General features: G+C 32.4%; 1 protein-coding gene across 1 annotated transcript; it reads right to left on the bottom strand.

Moving 5' to 3' along the window:
• Positions 1 to 5,538: 5,538 nt before the first annotated feature.
• HELRODRAFT_113708 (hypothetical protein) lies at positions 5,539 to 17,437 on the bottom strand (the record flags this gene model as incomplete). Its single annotated transcript, XM_009024137.1, has 19 exons — positions 5,539 to 5,671; positions 10,375 to 10,497; positions 10,658 to 10,743; positions 11,153 to 11,201; positions 11,640 to 11,710; positions 11,914 to 12,007; positions 12,405 to 12,568; positions 12,887 to 13,042; positions 13,338 to 13,535; positions 13,646 to 13,777; positions 14,051 to 14,146; positions 14,482 to 14,627; positions 15,009 to 15,087; positions 15,419 to 15,535; positions 15,639 to 15,773; positions 15,954 to 16,148; positions 16,289 to 16,419; positions 17,012 to 17,081; positions 17,291 to 17,437. The coding sequence occupies 19 exons, from the start codon at positions 17,435 to 17,437 to the stop codon at positions 5,539 to 5,541; spliced, it is 2,322 nt and encodes a 773-aa protein (XP_009022385.1).
• Positions 17,438 to 19,078: the final 1,641 nt, after the last annotated feature.

Genomic DNA, 19,078 nt, shown 5'->3' with positions numbered 1-19,078 from the left:
ATATTTTTTATTAATTCTACTACTACTTCTGCTGCTATTACTACTACTACTGCTGCTGTTGCTACCACTACAACAACAACTACTACTAAACTACTACTACTACTTCTTCTTCTACTACAACAACTACTACTACTACTGTTACTACAACTACTACTATTACTACTGCTACTACTTTGATTACTATAAATTGTATCGTAAATACAATTATGAAAATATAGAGGACGGTTTTTTAAATCACACATCATGAAAAATAATAAAATTTGTTACTGCAGTGAGGAATGATGATTGATGTGTAATGGGGCTTAATTTATTAGATGATTCTACTATTTATTACTGCTGCTGATTCGCCAGTTTTGGAGTTGCGTGCCAAGCGTTGTCGTTTTGTGACTCAATAACAATTGTATTTTTAAAATTTGGTAATTAGGATCTCTCTTTCTTTCTCTCTATCTTTCTCTCCCTCTCTTTCTATCTATCTTTTTTATTTTCTTTCTTTCGTTTTATCTCTTTTTTTTATCCTTGTTCTCTTCACCACAAAAAAGTATACAAGGAGAGAGAGAGAGAGAGAGAGAGAGAAAGAGAGAGAATGATACGGAGAGAGGAATTTTTAAAAAGCGCTGAAGAAATTGTAGTTGTCAGTGAAACGTTACAAAGTAGAGGAATGATAGAAACAAAAGAAGAGAATAAAAAAATATTAGAAATATAAACCGTAGTAGATGATAATAAAAAAAAGATGACGACGACGATGATGATGATTGTGGTGATGATGATGGTGATGATGATGTTGTTGATGATGATGATGTTGGTGGTGATGATTGTGGTGATGATGATGGAGATGATGATGGTGATGATGATGATTCAATTCCGAATAATATGATAACATAGACAATGAAGTTTGTTATCACTATGACGAAAGCAACGATAGTAACGACATAGATACAAAAATTATTAGATAATAAGGGATGAGAGCGATGATAGGAACTGTAATGATAAAACGAATAATGATAATGATTGTTAAAGACATATTTATTTTTTAAATAGAATCTTTGTTGTTGTTGTATTGCCTTTTTTGACAATTTAAATTCAGTCATGAACACTTGTGAGATTTAATCTTAAAAAGCGCTATAAAAATATTAATACTTAAACTAATGGTGATAAAAATCACGATGATAAGAATAATGATAACGATAATGATAATGATGACGACGACGATGATGATGTGAATGATTTTTGTTGCTTTCAAAAGCCGCCCTTCTACAAAGTCTTAACTTACAAAAGGTAAATGTATACAATAATATTAACCATATAACTAAATATAATAAAAAGAATAATAATAAAAAAATGTTTTTGTTTTTATTATTAATTCGTGTAGACTATCATAATTCCATATAACATAATATAATTTTTGCAGCAAAACTCGTTATTGTGGTATTCGAGCTGCCGTGTTTACGATGTTTATGTACGTGTAACTGTTAGAATGTGTATATATCCGTGTATGTATATTGGTCTGCGTGTTTGTATGTGTGCGTGTGTGTGTTTGTATGTGTGTGTGTGTGTTTGTTTGTGTGTGTGCCTCTATTTAATCTTTCATTAATTTTGGTAATGATAAATATCTGACCAAATGAAATTAACGCTCTCATACAAATACTTGTTATCATTGAAAAAACATTTCAACTTCTAAAAAATACCTAAAGATACATTGGCAACAACATATTATCGTTCGAGTCGTGCAGTTGCATAATGATATAGCAACAAATTTTTATAGATACAATTGTTTATTACGTAACAACATGAGCAAAACACTAAGAACAAATTCATAGACAATGAAATGGTTAAAAAAACGAACAAATAGAAAACACGATAGGGAAAAACATCATATTTTCGAAATTTATGAGGCGCTATATTTGCATCTTTTATCTATTCCTAATCTTCTGACAACACAGATGAATTGTTCGTCTGCAACGATAAACCTCGCGATAAACACGCCTCAAAACAACCAGCCGTGTTGTAAATTACTGATATCCTGGACATCATAATGGTATGTTACGTTAACGTATCTTACGCGTATATCAAATTAATGTATCTTATTAATAAATTATGTTAATGAATCTTATAAATATATTATGCTAATGTAGTAGTCTGTTAATGTTGGAGTTTTTTCAACTTTAGCAATAAAGTAATTTTTGAATATGTCCGATCGAGTTTTCGTATTCTCGCACCAGTTAGTAGAGCCAACCGTTCATAATTTGGACTATTTTGGTATTAAAAACTATTGTAACTCAATAAAAGCAGCAAACCATTTTTATTTAAAAAATTTTTATTCCGAAAAGACACACAATTTATACTTTGAATGGTTTATTCTATAGTTGTACAGTGATGATTATTTTAAAATATTGAAAAAAATCTCAAAGGACAGAGCCAAACGACATGGAAACCACATTGGTTGGGTAGGGAAAACCACGTTGTGGATGGGCAGGGCGAACCAAACGCAACAAGAAAATTTAACAATAAGTATTAAATTACACAAATTTACTAATAGCTGTAACAAAACTAAGATAGTAATAAAGAAAGGGCAATAGTAATTTCAAGCCGAATGTTAGTTTACACGGCAGAGTTTATCGAATTTCCTGATGTTCTTATTACTTTCATCTTCAGAGTCATGTTTAATTGAAACATCATAAGAAGCCAAGCGTCCTTTGGTCTTAAAAGAATAAAACATGATAACTTATTAACTTCTTATTAACTGATTATCGTCGTCATCCTCCTCATCTTTGAACAATTTTTCATACCCGTAAACAACAGCAATGAAAATTTAATATAATTATTGAAACGTTTCTTCAACTTCTCAATTTTTTGTTTCTAAATTTGTTCATATCAGTTCATGCCAAGTAAAATGATCACCGAAATTTGCTGGTCAGATAGTGTTATAGTTGAGATAGTTGGATGCGTTTGGTCGCAGGAACCATATTTCTATATAATCGACAGTTTAGACAGCAATGATAACAAGGAAAAAAAATTACGATTTTAAATATGTATAAATAGACGTGTTTGTTATATTGTTTGTTTGTGTTTGTTTGTTTGTTAGCCGAAACTGCGCTGTCAGTCGACAAACTTATGGAAACTTTAAATAAACATGAGTACAAAAAAACTACACAGTGTTGAGATTCTTATTAAAAAGCTATTAAAAGCAGACTGGGCATATGGGCATGTGCACACAAACATGCATACGTGTTTGTGTGCACATTTCAGAAGATCAGGACAACAACAGATGACGATGATAGGCGAATCTTTTTAAAATATTTAAGCAACATTAATTAACTGGCCGATTGATTAATTAATTGATTAATTAATTGATTGACTGAACAGTGCTTACAGAATAATCAAAGATACGTTAATCAACCAATCAAACATGTTAAAATAAATCTTTCTCTCTCTCTCTTTCTCTCTCTCTCTCTCTCTCTCTCTCTCTCTCTCTATATATATATATATATATATATATATATATATATATATATATATATATATATATGTAGGTAATAGACCATAATTTTTACAATATTCTATAAATTCTACCGAATGTTTGGCGAAATATTCGGTAGAATTTATAGAATATTGTAAAAATATATAGGTATATATATATATATATATATATATAGAGAGAGAGAGAGAGAGAGAGAGAGATTGAGAGAGAGTTAATAATGAAAGAAGTATCAGATATGAAATTATAGTACAATAAAACAAAACGAGAAAAAAACAAGCAATGAGCAATATATACAATACATCAAATATACACAATTACATACAAATATATGTACACAGACATGTAATATAAATATAAATATATATATATGTGTATATATACATATATGTGTGTGTATGTATGTATGTGTGCGATTTATTATAGAAAAAATGAATGCTGGCAATGATAAATGACAAACAGACAGCAATATAACTCAGAGAAGTTATAACAATGTTATACAGATGTATATACAGTACGTTATTATATATATATATATATATATATATATATATATATATATATATATATATATATATATGTATATATATATATCTGTGTATGTGTGTACTTGTGCGTGTATTAAACATCTCCACACTGGATAAAATGTTATAGCTCAAGTGTCAAATTTTGCAGCACCATATGCCATAATTGTCTTTGGTCAGACAGAAATTAATTAATCAATTAGTTAATTAATTAATGAACTAACTAATTAATTAAACTAACAAAAGGGCAAATATAGGTTTATTTATTTTATACACGAATATGTGAATAAGTGTAATTATTCATAACAGTAACGTATTTATTGTATTTATAACAATATTTGCCATGGAATAAACAGTAAATTTCAGATCAAAAGAAGCGAAATAAATAAAACCAACAAAAATCCTATTAAATAAATAAATAATAATAATAGTATTAATAATAATAATAATGATAAACTTTGGTAGTTACAATGTTTACGAAACGTAAGATATCAATAGAACTAGACTCGAATTCAAAAACATTGATATTGTGTACATTACTGATCAATTTGATAACTCAAACATTTATAAAACGGTCACACACACACACACAAGCCACACACACACACACACAAACACGCCACACACAAAATTACTCCTATTTAAATATAGAAATTCGTGCAGTTTACCAGGACACTAATAGGAGAAACAACATCAGAAACAATCGTTACGTGCATTTAAATCGTTACAAGTTGTACTGGACATGTTCATTTGACAAACAATATATTCTATCATTAAAAATGATAAAATTATATAAATACGATTTTATCATAATATATGCATACACGTAAATCTTATAGAAAAACAATGATTACAATGACGATGATGAGTTGATATTTGATGTTAATGCGTGAGATATACAATACAATCTTAAGATATTTTGACAAGAAATACATACATTATACGGAATATTACTAACAATATAATGTTAAATAAACATTTAAACTTAAACTCAACGATTATGGGACTTTTTTTTGAGAACTTTTCCTGTTTAAAATAAAGATGTACCTTTTGGAATGATGATTTGCATCAGAAATCATTACATCCAATCACTACACAATCGATGAAATTAGTTTATTAAGAAATATTTCACAAGAAAAGATTCATTCTCGAAGATCAAGCTATCAAATATGCCAATATCCAAAAAGTTTCCAATAAATTACTAAACTCTCACAACGGCCCATCAACAAAAATGCTCCAACATTTCAATCCACTAATCACTAATTTCAATCCGTTGTCGTTGTAAAGACCCGATCTACTTGATACAACTACTAAACAGCATTTCAATTTATATAGAGACAGATTTCTAGATTAAAAAATTTTTTGAGTGACGTTTTCATTTGGTTATTGATTCATCCATCTATCTAATCTATATTTTTATTCATCCATCAATTCATTCATACATTCATTCATGCATTCCTTCATTCACTCATCAAGCATTCAATTCCACAGTCATTCATTCACTCATCTAGCATTATATTCAACAATTCATTCATTCACTCAGATATCCCAGCTGAAGAGGTGATGCTTGATGATCATGTCACTGATGCCATCCTTCAGAGGCTTGCTGGCGTCCCTCTTCACGGGAAGTTCCCAATCCTGAGAAAGGTTGAATGCGAACTGTGCCAGGATCCTGTACATGATGATAATGATCTTGGAGATGAAGATGACGACGAGAATGACGATAGTAACCATGGCAATGACGATGAGAATGACAAAGGTAATGATATCGATTATTTACGTTAATAGTATAAATAAAAGCTAGACAAAAAGGAGCTAAGGAACTGGAGTTTCCCACCACAAAATTTTTTTGGAACATTTCTACAAATTTGTTATATTAACAAATATAGCCTTTTAAAGACAGGAATTGTTTTTTTTAACATGAAAACACCTAAAAAAGAGTACGGGCCTATATGAAAAAGTTCTAACTTCTTTACAACATACATGCGAATTTTTAATTAAACCACTGATTAGTAATTAATATACCAAATATAATAGCAGTACGAACAACAAAAACAACAACGCACCGTTGCACACAACAACAATTCCAACAACAACAACTGTAACAACAATTGTAACAGACACGTCTATAGAACAAATAAACGAAAACACAAATGACAACGTTCATTTTTCAAGAATGAAACGTTAAATAAGTGATCTGTGATAAGAATAGTGAGTGATTTAACTGAATTGTCACCAAAAATAAAATGAATTTAATTAAAAAAAAGAATAACACGTACCCACAGCCTTTTAAATAAGGAGAAACCTTTTAAGACAAATAAAAACGAAAGTAACATTACTTATTAAAGCGATTTGATTCGTATTACATAGGAAAAAATCTTTTAAATAAATTTATTTGAGAATCCAAAAATCTTATAATGGCGGACAAATTTTCTATTCAAATTAGAAATTTACATATTTTACAAAGAAGCACCATCAATGAATAAATTAAAAAACTAACTAAACAAAAAATCAATAAAATAATTATAAAGTCAACAAAAATCAGGTTCAACGCAGACGCAAAATGCACGAACAAAAACGTACTATAATTCAATAACTATTTGATGAACCAAAAAAAAAATAATCATGAAAATCCGAACGATTTAATCAAATATCATATCAAATTACCTCTAAAAATAATTATCGTTGGAAATGTTTTGAAAAAATAATAAAAAAAATTATGGAAATTTATAAAATAATCTCACTTAAAAACATAAATGCAGATTTTAAGTTTAACATACAAAAAAGTAAATCACACCCAGACATTTGTGTGACAGTTAACGTTAAATTTAACAAAATATCAACCTAAATTTAACGAACTTTCGTTTCGTTTTGGTTTAAAATTGTGTCTGGTCCTTAAAAAACTGCAATGTCTTGCAAAATTTGATTAAAACATACAAATTTGGGTATAGAAATCATGAAAAAATCATCGAATAATAAAAAGTTAAAGGTAATCAATTTTTTTTTCTAAAAAATCCGAGCCTTCCTACAAGACGTTTCTGGCCGCGATACTGATTTCACTAACAAAAAAATTATGCAGAATCTAATTATAGTTTATTTATTATATAATAAAATTTCTAAAGTAAAATATTACAAATATATATATTGTATAATTAATTTTTGCAATCCATTTCTGAAGATTCGTATATCATCTAATGTAAGCTATTCATTAATCAAGTCTCAAAATAATATAAAAACTCAACAGCTTAGTGATAATAATAAAATAATATAATAACAATATTATTATTTTTTATTATAAACATATAGTATTGTTAAAAGGGTTAAAAGTTAATATTGGTAAGACGAAGGTAATGGTGAGTTGGGACGGTGGGGAACGAGTGATAAGTAAAATAGACCCCTGTGGGGTATGTGATAGGAGAGTGAAGGCTAACTCGGTATTGTGTATAGGATGTCAGAAATGGGTGCATAAGAGATGTAGTGGTGTGAGGGGGGCACTGAAAAAGGTGGAAGGCACGTTCAAATGTAAGAAATGTGTTCATGGTGTGATTAATAGGACGGACGCAAGGACGGGGTTGAGTGATGGTATTGAAAGAGTGGAAAGCTTTGTTTACTTAGGGGATAAGCTGAATGCGGATGGAGGATGTTTGAGCGCAGTTACGGCTAGAGTTCGTGTGGGATGGATGAAATTTAGGGAACTGGGTGGGGTATTGTGTGGAAAGAAATGGTCAGTGAAGATGAAAGGGAGGGTATATAAAGCATGTGTGAGAGCAGCGATGATATATGGTGGTGAAACTTGGGTGTTGAGGAGAGAGGAGGAAAGTGTACTGCAGAGGGCTGAAAGAGCTATGGTGAGGATGATGTGTGGGGTTAAAGTGAAGGATAGGAGGAGTAGTACAGAGCTGATGTCAATGATGGGACTGAATGAGGACATTGTGACATTGATAAGGAGATCGAGATTGCGGTGGTATGGACATGTGTTGAGAAGGGATGAAAGGGTCGGGATTAGGCGAGCGTTGGAGTTCGAGGTTGAAGGAGTGGTAGGAAGGGGTCGTCCGCGATTGGGATGGAGAGAGCAGGTGGAGAAGGACAGGGTGAAAGCGGGGTTGCGTGATACTGAGGCGAGTGACAGATGTGGATGGAGTCGAGGGGTATTTCGGTTTCATTATAGGTAGCCAAGCGGCAACCCCCGATCTCGGGGAAAATGCCGTCTAAACGTGTGTGTGTGTGTGTGTGTGTATAAACATATAGTATTGAAATAGACTAGAGCAACATTATTATTTCTTACTACTACTACTACTACTACTACTACTACTACTCTAGTACTACTACTACTACTTCTTCCGTTACTACTACTTTTACTGCCAAAAGTAGTAATTATTATTATATAATATTATTCGTTGTTATTGTTATATATCTAATTAAAAAGTGTGTTATTCAGTATCTCAAAAATGCAAATCCAAAAAGACATGCGTTTATATATATATAGACGTACTACACATCAATCTATTGATTATCTTCATCTACTGGACATACATACAAAAGCAATGGCATATGTGTGAGGTTATACATACATAAGTTTAAGTCTCACAAAGACTTTATAAGAGATAGCTAGTATATGGCATAGTTATTAATTGTATCGTATATCATGCATCATATCTATATATCATTTCATATCATATAATATTTTAAATAAAACTCTTAAAACAAAAACGTGAAGAAAAATAAATGTAAATGTAAAAAAAATTTGTGAATTCAGATGTGTTGTGATGTAATGTAAGCTTATAATGAATTTAATTGTTAAAAATATAATATCAATCCAAATGAATGAATAAATAAAAATAAATAATTAAATAAATTTAATAATTAAATCACAAAACTAATAATCTAACTGGCTATTGAGTGGAATGCACGTGTAGGGTGACAAAATTCAACATGGAATTCTCATCAGAAAAATCACAAACTCAAAAATGAAAATACAAAACTTGAAGTATCAAAAAATTGAGAAAAGTGCCAGAAAATAAGGCGTGGAATAAAATTACAACGACATTCATCGATTTCATAACAATTATACAACAAGTGCTTATTTATAAAAAAAATTAAAAAGAAAATTGTATATGGAATATATACAGATACATACATATGGAAATTGTATAATTGTATACAGATACATACATAATACAGGGTAAGTATTTTGTTAGATACTGCAGTTAAATCAGCTACTATTATTGCAAGGAATGTTTTGCAAAGGCAGATTATGATAAAGATCACATCACTAATTTGACACGCACATGCAAATACAGACACGCGCGCACACACACACACAACACATGCTTACATAAATATATACACGATAAATATATAACCCTACAAACATGTGTAAAGATGGATAAAAAAAAATGAAAAAGAAGATAGACGATCAGAAGACAGACAGACAGACAGACAGACAGACAGACAGACAGACAGACAGACAGACAGACAGACAGACAGACAGACAGACAGACATAAAGAAAAAGACATATACATGATGTCCGAATATATAGGTATTTATGTACTAAACAGAAAAATTGCACAGCTAAATAATAAAATAAAATTAATAATAAAATGAAATTAAAAATAAAACCAAATAAAATAAACAATAAAATGAACGAAAGTTATAATCCCTCATAACTCCCAACTAAAGAGATGGTGCTGAAGCAGCATGTCAGATACGCTATACTTCAGTCGGTTCATCACTTTCTCATCGTGGGTCGGAAGCTCCCAATCTGCTGATAAACTAAAAGAGAACTGAGATAAAACTCTGTAAAGAAAAAATTTCCAAAAAATGGAAAAAAATAATTTGTGAAAAAATTATGGAAATATTTAAATTGTAAAATGACTAAAATGGACCAAATTATGCACAAAGAACTGAATCACATTAGAAAAACTAAACTAAATGTAGGCGTCTCAAAAATCTACGTCAGGTTTAATGTTAGCTACTAAGAAATTATAAAATATTTATAACATGATGACTGAAAATTATATTTAAATGAATTAAATTAAAAATAATGAGACGATAAATTAAAAAACGCCTATGAAATGAAATTAAAGAAAAACTGGCACCAACTAAAATTATTTTGTAACAAATAGAAATAATAATTATAATAATATTATTATTACTAAGTGGTCCTATGGCACATACTATCAACAAAACAAACCCACATGAAACCGTAGTAACGAATTAGCGTTAGTTATTATTGCCGAATCTGATGGCAATAATTAGACCAAAACCATCTATATCTATTTTAGCATATCACACCACAACAGCCGCAGCAGCTACTACAACAACCACAATAGCCACAACAAACACAACAGCGGTAGCAACATCGCTATCTAAACCTGAGCTCGCACTTGATCTGCACCCAGCCAGGACTCCTGAGGAATGACCACGGGTGGTACCACTTCTCGACCACATCCACACACGAACACAACGTCTCTAGCCACAAGTGCAATACTTGCTCGCTGTTTTCATCGTCATCATCATCGTCATCATTGTGAAGTAGAGGTTATCACCATCACCATCATCATCATCATGATCATCATCACGATCACCACCATCATCATGATCATCATCATCACCACCACCACCATCAGCAGCAGCAGCAACAGCAGCAGCACCAACTTGAGTCCGCAGCACATGAGAGATCTGAACTTGACATCCATCTGAGCGTGCACCGAGTCGTGCGTCATGTTCACTGAATGGACAGCCTGCGTGCATACATGCATGTACGTTTGTAACATTTCACTTATGCATGGATCAATTAGTGAACTTTATATACGATTTAACAAACAATTAAAGAAGAAATGAGTAAACAAATAGGCGAATGAATGAATAAATAAATGAATGAGAGCAGAAAGTAAAAAATAAATCAACGAACAAACTGGCTCAACGAAATTACCAGACTAAACCAAACAAGAGAGCAAATAAATACATAACATACACACAGAGCACTGCAGCGACAGCTGTAAAACACAGGATGTACGAAAAAAAAGATAGACTCATGCGCAAACTACAACAAATTTAATCACAAAACCCAAACGAATGGTACACAAATTACATTCCTACATACATGTACCCATGTAGATTACGTATGCTCTCTACAATATATGCACTAACCCTGTACAAAATCTCTTCTGGAGTCAGCACTTTTCCATCTTCATCCAGTCTGGAGTGACGAGTAGCATAGCATATAAATAACGATTCACAATAAAATGTTATAAGATTAAAGCAGGAATCGAAGCCTAAACGTTCAACATTGTTTGCTGGAGTTCAACAACTATACCATAATCGCCATTACATGAAGCATTTATTAAGAGCACATTTTAATGATAGACATTAAATGTGACGAAGAAAGTAACTATCATATCATATCATATATCATATCATATCATATCATATCATATCATATCATATCATATCATATCATATCATATCATAAACATATATCGCATAATATCTTATCATATGAGAACAAGAATAAGAAGTATTTTATTTGACCGCAAAAGTTAATATCATATATCGTATCGTATCGTATCATATCATATATCATTATTATCGTATCGTATATCATTATTATCACAACCATCAGCATCAACAGTATCACCTGAAAGTTTTGCAAAGCACCAATCTGGAATATACGGACTCGAAATCCTTCTCAACCTCCTTCGTGGTGGCCTGTGAAGTTTAAAAGGAAGAATAATTGAAGACAGGCACCATTGGCACACCATCAGCAGAGCCATCGTCGCATCATCATTATCTAACAGAGTAATCTTCATCGTAATCATTGGTTCGTTATCAAAATTCACTCTATAACTATCAACACCATCATCAGCATCAGTAGCATCAGCAGCTGTTGCAGCAGCTACATCAGCATTCACCTCGTCAATAAAGAGCCACGGATGACAGGGCCTACCCAATATAGAGGGCTTTCTCAACCCATGTTCGAAAACTGCCTTCAGAGCTGGGCATAAACTACAATGATGATGATGACGACGATGATGATTGTGGATGGTCGTCATTATATGATGACAAAACAGACTAAAATGATGTTGATATCATAATAAGAATGACGTGATGATGACGCGTGGCTTAAATACTAAACAGCTGAAGAAGCTACTACACAACCAGGAACCATACTAACACTCCTCTGACGACTACATAACCAGGAACCATACTAACACTCCTCTGACGACTACATAACCAGGAACCATACTGACACTCCTCTGACGACTACATAACCAGGAACCATACTAAAACTCCTCTGACGACTACATAACCAGGAACCATACTAACACTCCTCTGACGACTACATAACCAGGAACCATACTAACACTCCTCTGACGACTACATAACCAGGAACCCTACTAACACTCCTCTGACGATGTCAGTGATGGTTTCAGTGACCGCATCGTCGCCGGCAGACGTGTAACTTTTGCTACGCTCGTCCAGGAGTTCAACAAATTTGGCGGGAAACCATCCCCTCATACCATTTAACTCACCAATCCAGCAGTGGTCGTCCCTTTGTGATATTATCTGCAGTGAGATAGAATGGGTTAATTGATGAATTAATCAAAAAAACTAAAAACGGGATGAATTAGTAAAAAATGAATGAACGAATGAGCGAACAAATGAATGAATGAATGAACGAATAAATGAATGAATAAATGAACGAATGAATGAACGAACGAATGAATGAAAGGATGACAGCATACAAGCGTGAAGAAACATAATAAAATAACAAAATAAGCAGCGTAGGCCTGCCTTACGCAACACAACGCGGACCAAGCAGGGATAAAATTATCCAATCTTTAAAAAACATAAAAATAATAATAATAATAATAATAAACAAACCGTAATAATATCTTTTTTCTTAAAGCCCAGCTCGTCATCGCCGTGCTTCTCAAAATCAAGCAAAGCCTTGGCCCTCTTTCTCCGATCCCTTGATACGTTCACAAAGTTCTCCAGGTCCCTTGCGTGTGATTCCATCAGGTAGTCCGCTTGTAGGTTCTGTTGTTTTGGTGGTGTTCATTTTCAGGCGGCTATAACTCATATTCAAGGTAATTGATTAATTAAAAATCATTTAATTAAACTCAAATAGTTAAATGTAGTTAGTTAATTGAAACAGTAATTAGGTTAAAGTAATGGGCGATGAAAATCTATAAAAGTTACAAATACAATCATTGATTGATATAGCCTGGATAAAAGCAGCGGATAAAAACCATCAAACTTTAAAAATCAAGCAACATAGCAGGATCAAAACAACAGCATCTGACACAAGAAAACAACGGAAAGACGAACGAACAATTTTTGTATTGGCGGGATCGAGAGACTGAAAATGTCTGGCCACTTGCAAGATGGCCTCCCTCAGATCTACCAGGATCTCCGTCTGCCGGATGTTCTTCGTCTTCTCAGAGTTGACGTCACTGTCGTCGTCATGGTTGCCCCAGAATACCAAAGACATTAAAGATTTTGAGTGCTTCAAGTGGCGTCTGGTCAGTTGCTAGGAAAAAATTGCATTTGATTGACCATTATACATCTTCACTATATGGTTTTTAAAATTCAATGTATCGATCCCTAAAACAAGCAAAAGTCAGGAAGGTTGGTTGCTACCTGCTTGGGAAGATTTTTGACGGATTCCGGATTAATGAGGCATCCTTGATCGGCCATGAGGTAGGCCAGGTGTTTGCGCCTCTGTGTGTCTATGCATACATCCGTCAACGAACCAAACTGCTTGAACGCAATCTGCATGTTGTGTGTGTATGTGCGTGAATGTGTGTGATTGAGTGTGCGTGAGTGTGTGCGATTGTGCACTCGTTCGTGCACTCGTTCGTGCGTATGTTCTGCAGTTCTAACAATTATATGACGAGATATTAGAAAAAAGTTTCATTTCATTGGTGTACTTGAATACTCAATGAAAAAAAAATAGCGAAAAATACAACTCCATAGAATAAATTAGAAAATTTATCTGACAAAGTTGTAGAAAATGCAAAGTGTAACTGAAAGAAGTTGAACAACCTCAATGAGTTCGTCAACATCCTGCACCTCCCCAGGTATATCAGAGAGGACGTTGAAGATCTGTGCCGAGTTCTCCAATGCTAGTATCTCTCTCTCCTTGTGTATGTCAGTCGTTAAGAAATTAAATGAAATCACACTATGTCAGTGGAAATATAACATCAACATTGAAGGCAGTGACAACAACAACAACAACAACAGCAGCAGCAACAGCAGCAACAACAACAACAGCAACAACAACAACAACAAACAAACGATAAAGCATTTATAAAAAAACAATAAAAAATGACAATAGCCTTAATTTAAAGTTATTTCACGCCAGCTATCATCAATTATTTACCTCCTGGAAAAGTCAATTTCTAAAAAGGCCATTCCAACAACACAAAACACCCGTCGCAACACACAGCACAGCGCATCATGACCTTCAAACTGACCTTCAACTTGAGCATAGCCAGGGTCATCTGGAAGAGGACGATGGAGCCCTCGTAGAACAAGACATCCCATATCTTCAGAAGCACCCTCATGTGCACGACACTAGAGAACAACGTCAGAAACCAGTGTAATGTTATCAGGGAAAGTTCTGTCGGGATGACGTTTTGTGTGTGTGTGTTTGTCAGTGTGGCTGTACGTCTGCGTATCTATGCGTTTGTTAATATAGATTAGCATGTCAATTGTAAAACAGTCGCGACATTTCAAATTAATTGCATAACATATTACTAAAGAAAAACATTCGTAACAAAGCCAAACTAACATTCATATAATAACAACGACAACAACAACAACTAAACAACATAATGTCATCATTTCATCAACAACAATTAATAATAACAACAACACAAAATTAAATAAAATTTGTAACATGACAAAAAACATTCACATAATCGTAGCATATTCATGTACGTATGATGTGATGTATTTCAATGTAATGTAACGTAACGTAATGTAATTTAATGTAACCAACCTATATCATGTTCCTTCAATTTAGCATCTATGCTGGGCAGGCATGTAACTACCAACTGTCTCAACACTCTTTGATCAGCCTATGATTAAGGTAAATCCATTAAATGACGATAAGAGAGCTAGGTCAGATGGTATAGGTGCGCTGTACATCCGTTATTGCACATTGACAGGGTTCAAATGCTGCCTAAGTCAAAAGCCAACGACCGCATTGCTTGCACTTGTATGTAAATGTGCATGCATGTGTGTTTCATTTATCAGAGACAAACTAAAAAATCAACATCCTATCTAGTTGCATTAAAATGTGAAACCAAGAAAAAAAAATACAATTAATATCAATATTATTACTGTTATTATTTTATTATTATATGTTAATAATTATTTTTGTAATAATAATTATCACCGGCAACGAACCTGTACACCGAGCAGCGTGTTGGAGAAGTATGAAGCAGGGAGGATGTCTTCGATGATGGTGCTCATCATCCAGAAAGCATCTTCCTCCTCCATAAAAAGCAATAGGGATGCTGCTATCTGCCCAAAAAATTATATTATTATATTATATAATGGCTAAACCGACAGACCGAACAGAAAATAATTATGCATGTTATGTTAATTAGTAATCACGGTGGCTTACCATGCCAGTACCCTGGCAGTAGCCCACATCAGGGAAAAGCCAGGCTATCGCCCTCAAGACCCTTCTCAGCCTGGGAATTCCCGTGCTATTTATATTACAAAAACAGGCGTTGCTTGGCATTGTCCTTAAGAGGTCCTACGTTATGATAATGATGGAAGTTAGTGATAATGATGGAAGTTAGTAATAATGATGTAGGTGTTAGAAGTGATAAGAATGGCGAAAATAAAATAAAGTGATTGATAATATTGCATGCATCCAAATGGAGCAAATCAAAAAATTGTGAAAAAATGATTGAAGATTATGCAAAGGATAAACCTTTTCGATTTGTTTTGAGGTCATAAGGTGGTCATTTGAACTGGCTTTAACAACCATTTTGTAGTTGGTGTCCATCTTGGTTTTTTTCTCTAGTGACCCCGACGTCCTCATCCAGATGTAGGGTCTCAGAGAGTGAGGGATGCCCTGGCGCACCATCAACTTCAACTTCTCAGAGGTAGGCAGTCGAATGTCGATCTGATCATTTCGAGGAAATATAAGATAATTAATAGTCACGAAAGGCATTGGGATATTTTGTTATGTAAGCAATGTAAATTTATCGTGGTCAACACGCTAATTAATTAAAAATAATTAATATAATCACAACCAAAACGTACACTGTCCCATGTAAGATCACCTAGACTGGTACTGTGAGAGAACTCGAGGTAGGCGATCCATTTGAGTCGATGCTGCGGGTCCTCTACGAATCTCTGACTCAATAACTTGTTTGAATTCTCCTCTGGGCCGTCTGTGCATTAAATTCAACATAATTCAACATAATTTAATACAATTTAACATAATTCAACATAATTCAACATACGTTAACATAATTTATGAATAATAATAATGGCCACATTTAAATTTATCAGCCATTGAAGAATATTAAATGTATAGCAAGCAATAGAAATAATAATATGAAAGTAGAGTTGAAAAATATGAAAACATTTGACTAATCAGATGCACATGATCAAATCAATAGTCCTTCTATTGATTTTATGAAAATAACCTCAGAGAGGAATTAAATTTTTAGTTATATTTTTGTCACGTTTGAATAAATTCATGAGGAGAAAGAATGAGGCAACGTAAATTATTGCAATGTCAAAGATAACAAATCTAAAAAAATGGCAGAACAGAAAGAAGTAATATAACATCAAATGGAGCACACAGCTAATTGAGAAGTTGGCCAAGAATAATTGAAACAATAAAATTTTCACAAATAAATTAAGAAGAAAAACTAAAAAGGCTTTTAAGATTGATAACAAATCAACCAACTCATCAATGAATCTCAAACTTATTCAATCAGCCAAGCAGTCAATCAATCAATCAATCATTCAACTAACCTTCTTCTTCAACTTTGAAGCCAAATTCATCATACCAATAATCAATGCAGTCATCATCATCTTCATCGTTCTGTTATGTTCAATTTATAATCATCAATATTATATTAACAACAATAAAAATAAACGAAAAATATGCAAAAATAAAAATATTAATATTACCATCATTAGCAATAAGCATTTTAAATGCCTAATCATTCACTAACCTGATGTAATCTTAGCATAAAATCTATGTTAAGTAAAATATGCATGAATAAATTAATTGCCTAATCATTCACTAACTTGTAATCTTAGTAAAATATCTTGCGGCCACATGGATGGGGTTAGAGCTGAGAATGGTCCCCCAGGGGATGGGTTGAGGGATGGGATAGCCGTCGAAAGTGTCAACCTGTCATCGGATGCGCCATTGTTGTTGTTGTGGCTGTTCATGTGTTGTTGTTGTGTGTCATTGCCATTGTTGTTGTTGTTGTTGTCGATGTTGTTGATGTTTGGATTGAAGTCGTCGTCGTCATCAAATAAGGTTTCAGCTGGAGAAAGTTTGAAAGAAGTTGAAAAAAAACTGGAGCTTTCTAATTTTATTATTCTAAATAAAGAAATTATTATTAAAACAACAATTCAAAATTCACAAACTCACATCTGAACAAACTCAAATTTATGAATATTTGACACTTTTTGTGTGCTAAAATCATTATAACCTAAAAAAATTTAAATAAACCGGCAATTAAACAAATATAGACATAAATAAAAACAAGAGAATCTTCATAAACAGTAAAATTATCAATTATGATTATATATTCATTGTGCAGTTCTTAATAAACTAGCCCAACTAAAATTGATTGCTGTACGAAAAGACTTCTATATAAAACAACTTATCGACATCCGATGACAGATAAAAGATAAATGAAAAAAATAAATAACAAAAAATAATAAAAATTAACGATAGCAACAAATATTCTAATTAGTTAAGAGAATATAACAGCTAGCTGATGAAATCCACAAAATTTGACAAGGAACAGCAGAAGAAATTTCAAAAACCTTAAAGTACACAAACAACAACCACAACAGCAATAATGACAACAGCAACAACAATGACAACAACAACATTTGTTAACTCAACTCACAGTGAAAGGATATTGGGAAACAATTAAATGATTACTGAGAAAAATCAATAACAGCCAGGCATAAATAACTATACAATACAATACAATACAATCCAAATCTACATACACACATCTTCTTTTATAACATTCAATCGATCGATCAATCAATTGAAAAAGGACAAACTGATTAAACAACATTTAATGGATGAATGAATGAATGATATATATATATATATATATATATATATATATATATATGTGTGTGTGTGTGTGTGTGTGTGTGTGTAAATGATAAATATAAAAAACTAGAGAGAGAAGAAAGAAAGAGTGAGAGAGATTTATACAGACATCTAACTTAAGTGAACAAAGTCTGGTTTATTTAGCAAGCATGCATGCATTACATTGGGTACATTGCTGTGTATTTAATATTAATTTATTAATATTTGTATTTTATGCCATATTAATAAGCCTAATAAAATAAATGGGTAAATTAATTAGATATTCTAGCAACATGCATTGCTAATTTACATACAAATATCTAACTGTACAATTCTTTGAGGAATGTCAATAATGAATGACATCTACAATTACAATGACATCCAACACAATTCAGACAATGATTGAAGTAAAAAATTAGAAAACTTTATTTTTAAAAGATAAGATTAGCATTAGATTTTTAAATTTTAAAGAGTAGTTAATTATAAAATTTAAACAAATTACAAATTTATTTTATAAGAAAAATGATTAATAATATTAAAACGTCAGTAGTGATTAGTATTTTGATTAAATATTTAATAATTTTTATCTTTAATAACTAAAAATAAATTAAATTAAAAAATTTATTACAGGAGTTTAAATTAAAAAACAAAAAATTTGATGAGACGACACATAATATGTATTAACAAACAACCTTTAACGCGTTTCGAACTGTACCCTGCCGGATTGCCTATGCCTAAAATTGATTTGGCAA

Source organism: Helobdella robusta, assembly GCF_000326865.2.
Source record: "Helobdella robusta unplaced genomic scaffold HELROscaffold_39, whole genome shotgun sequence".
Lineage (NCBI taxonomy): Eukaryota > Metazoa > Annelida > Clitellata > Rhynchobdellida > Glossiphoniidae > Helobdella > Helobdella robusta.
This window is presented reverse-complemented; position numbering and strand designations above follow the sequence as displayed.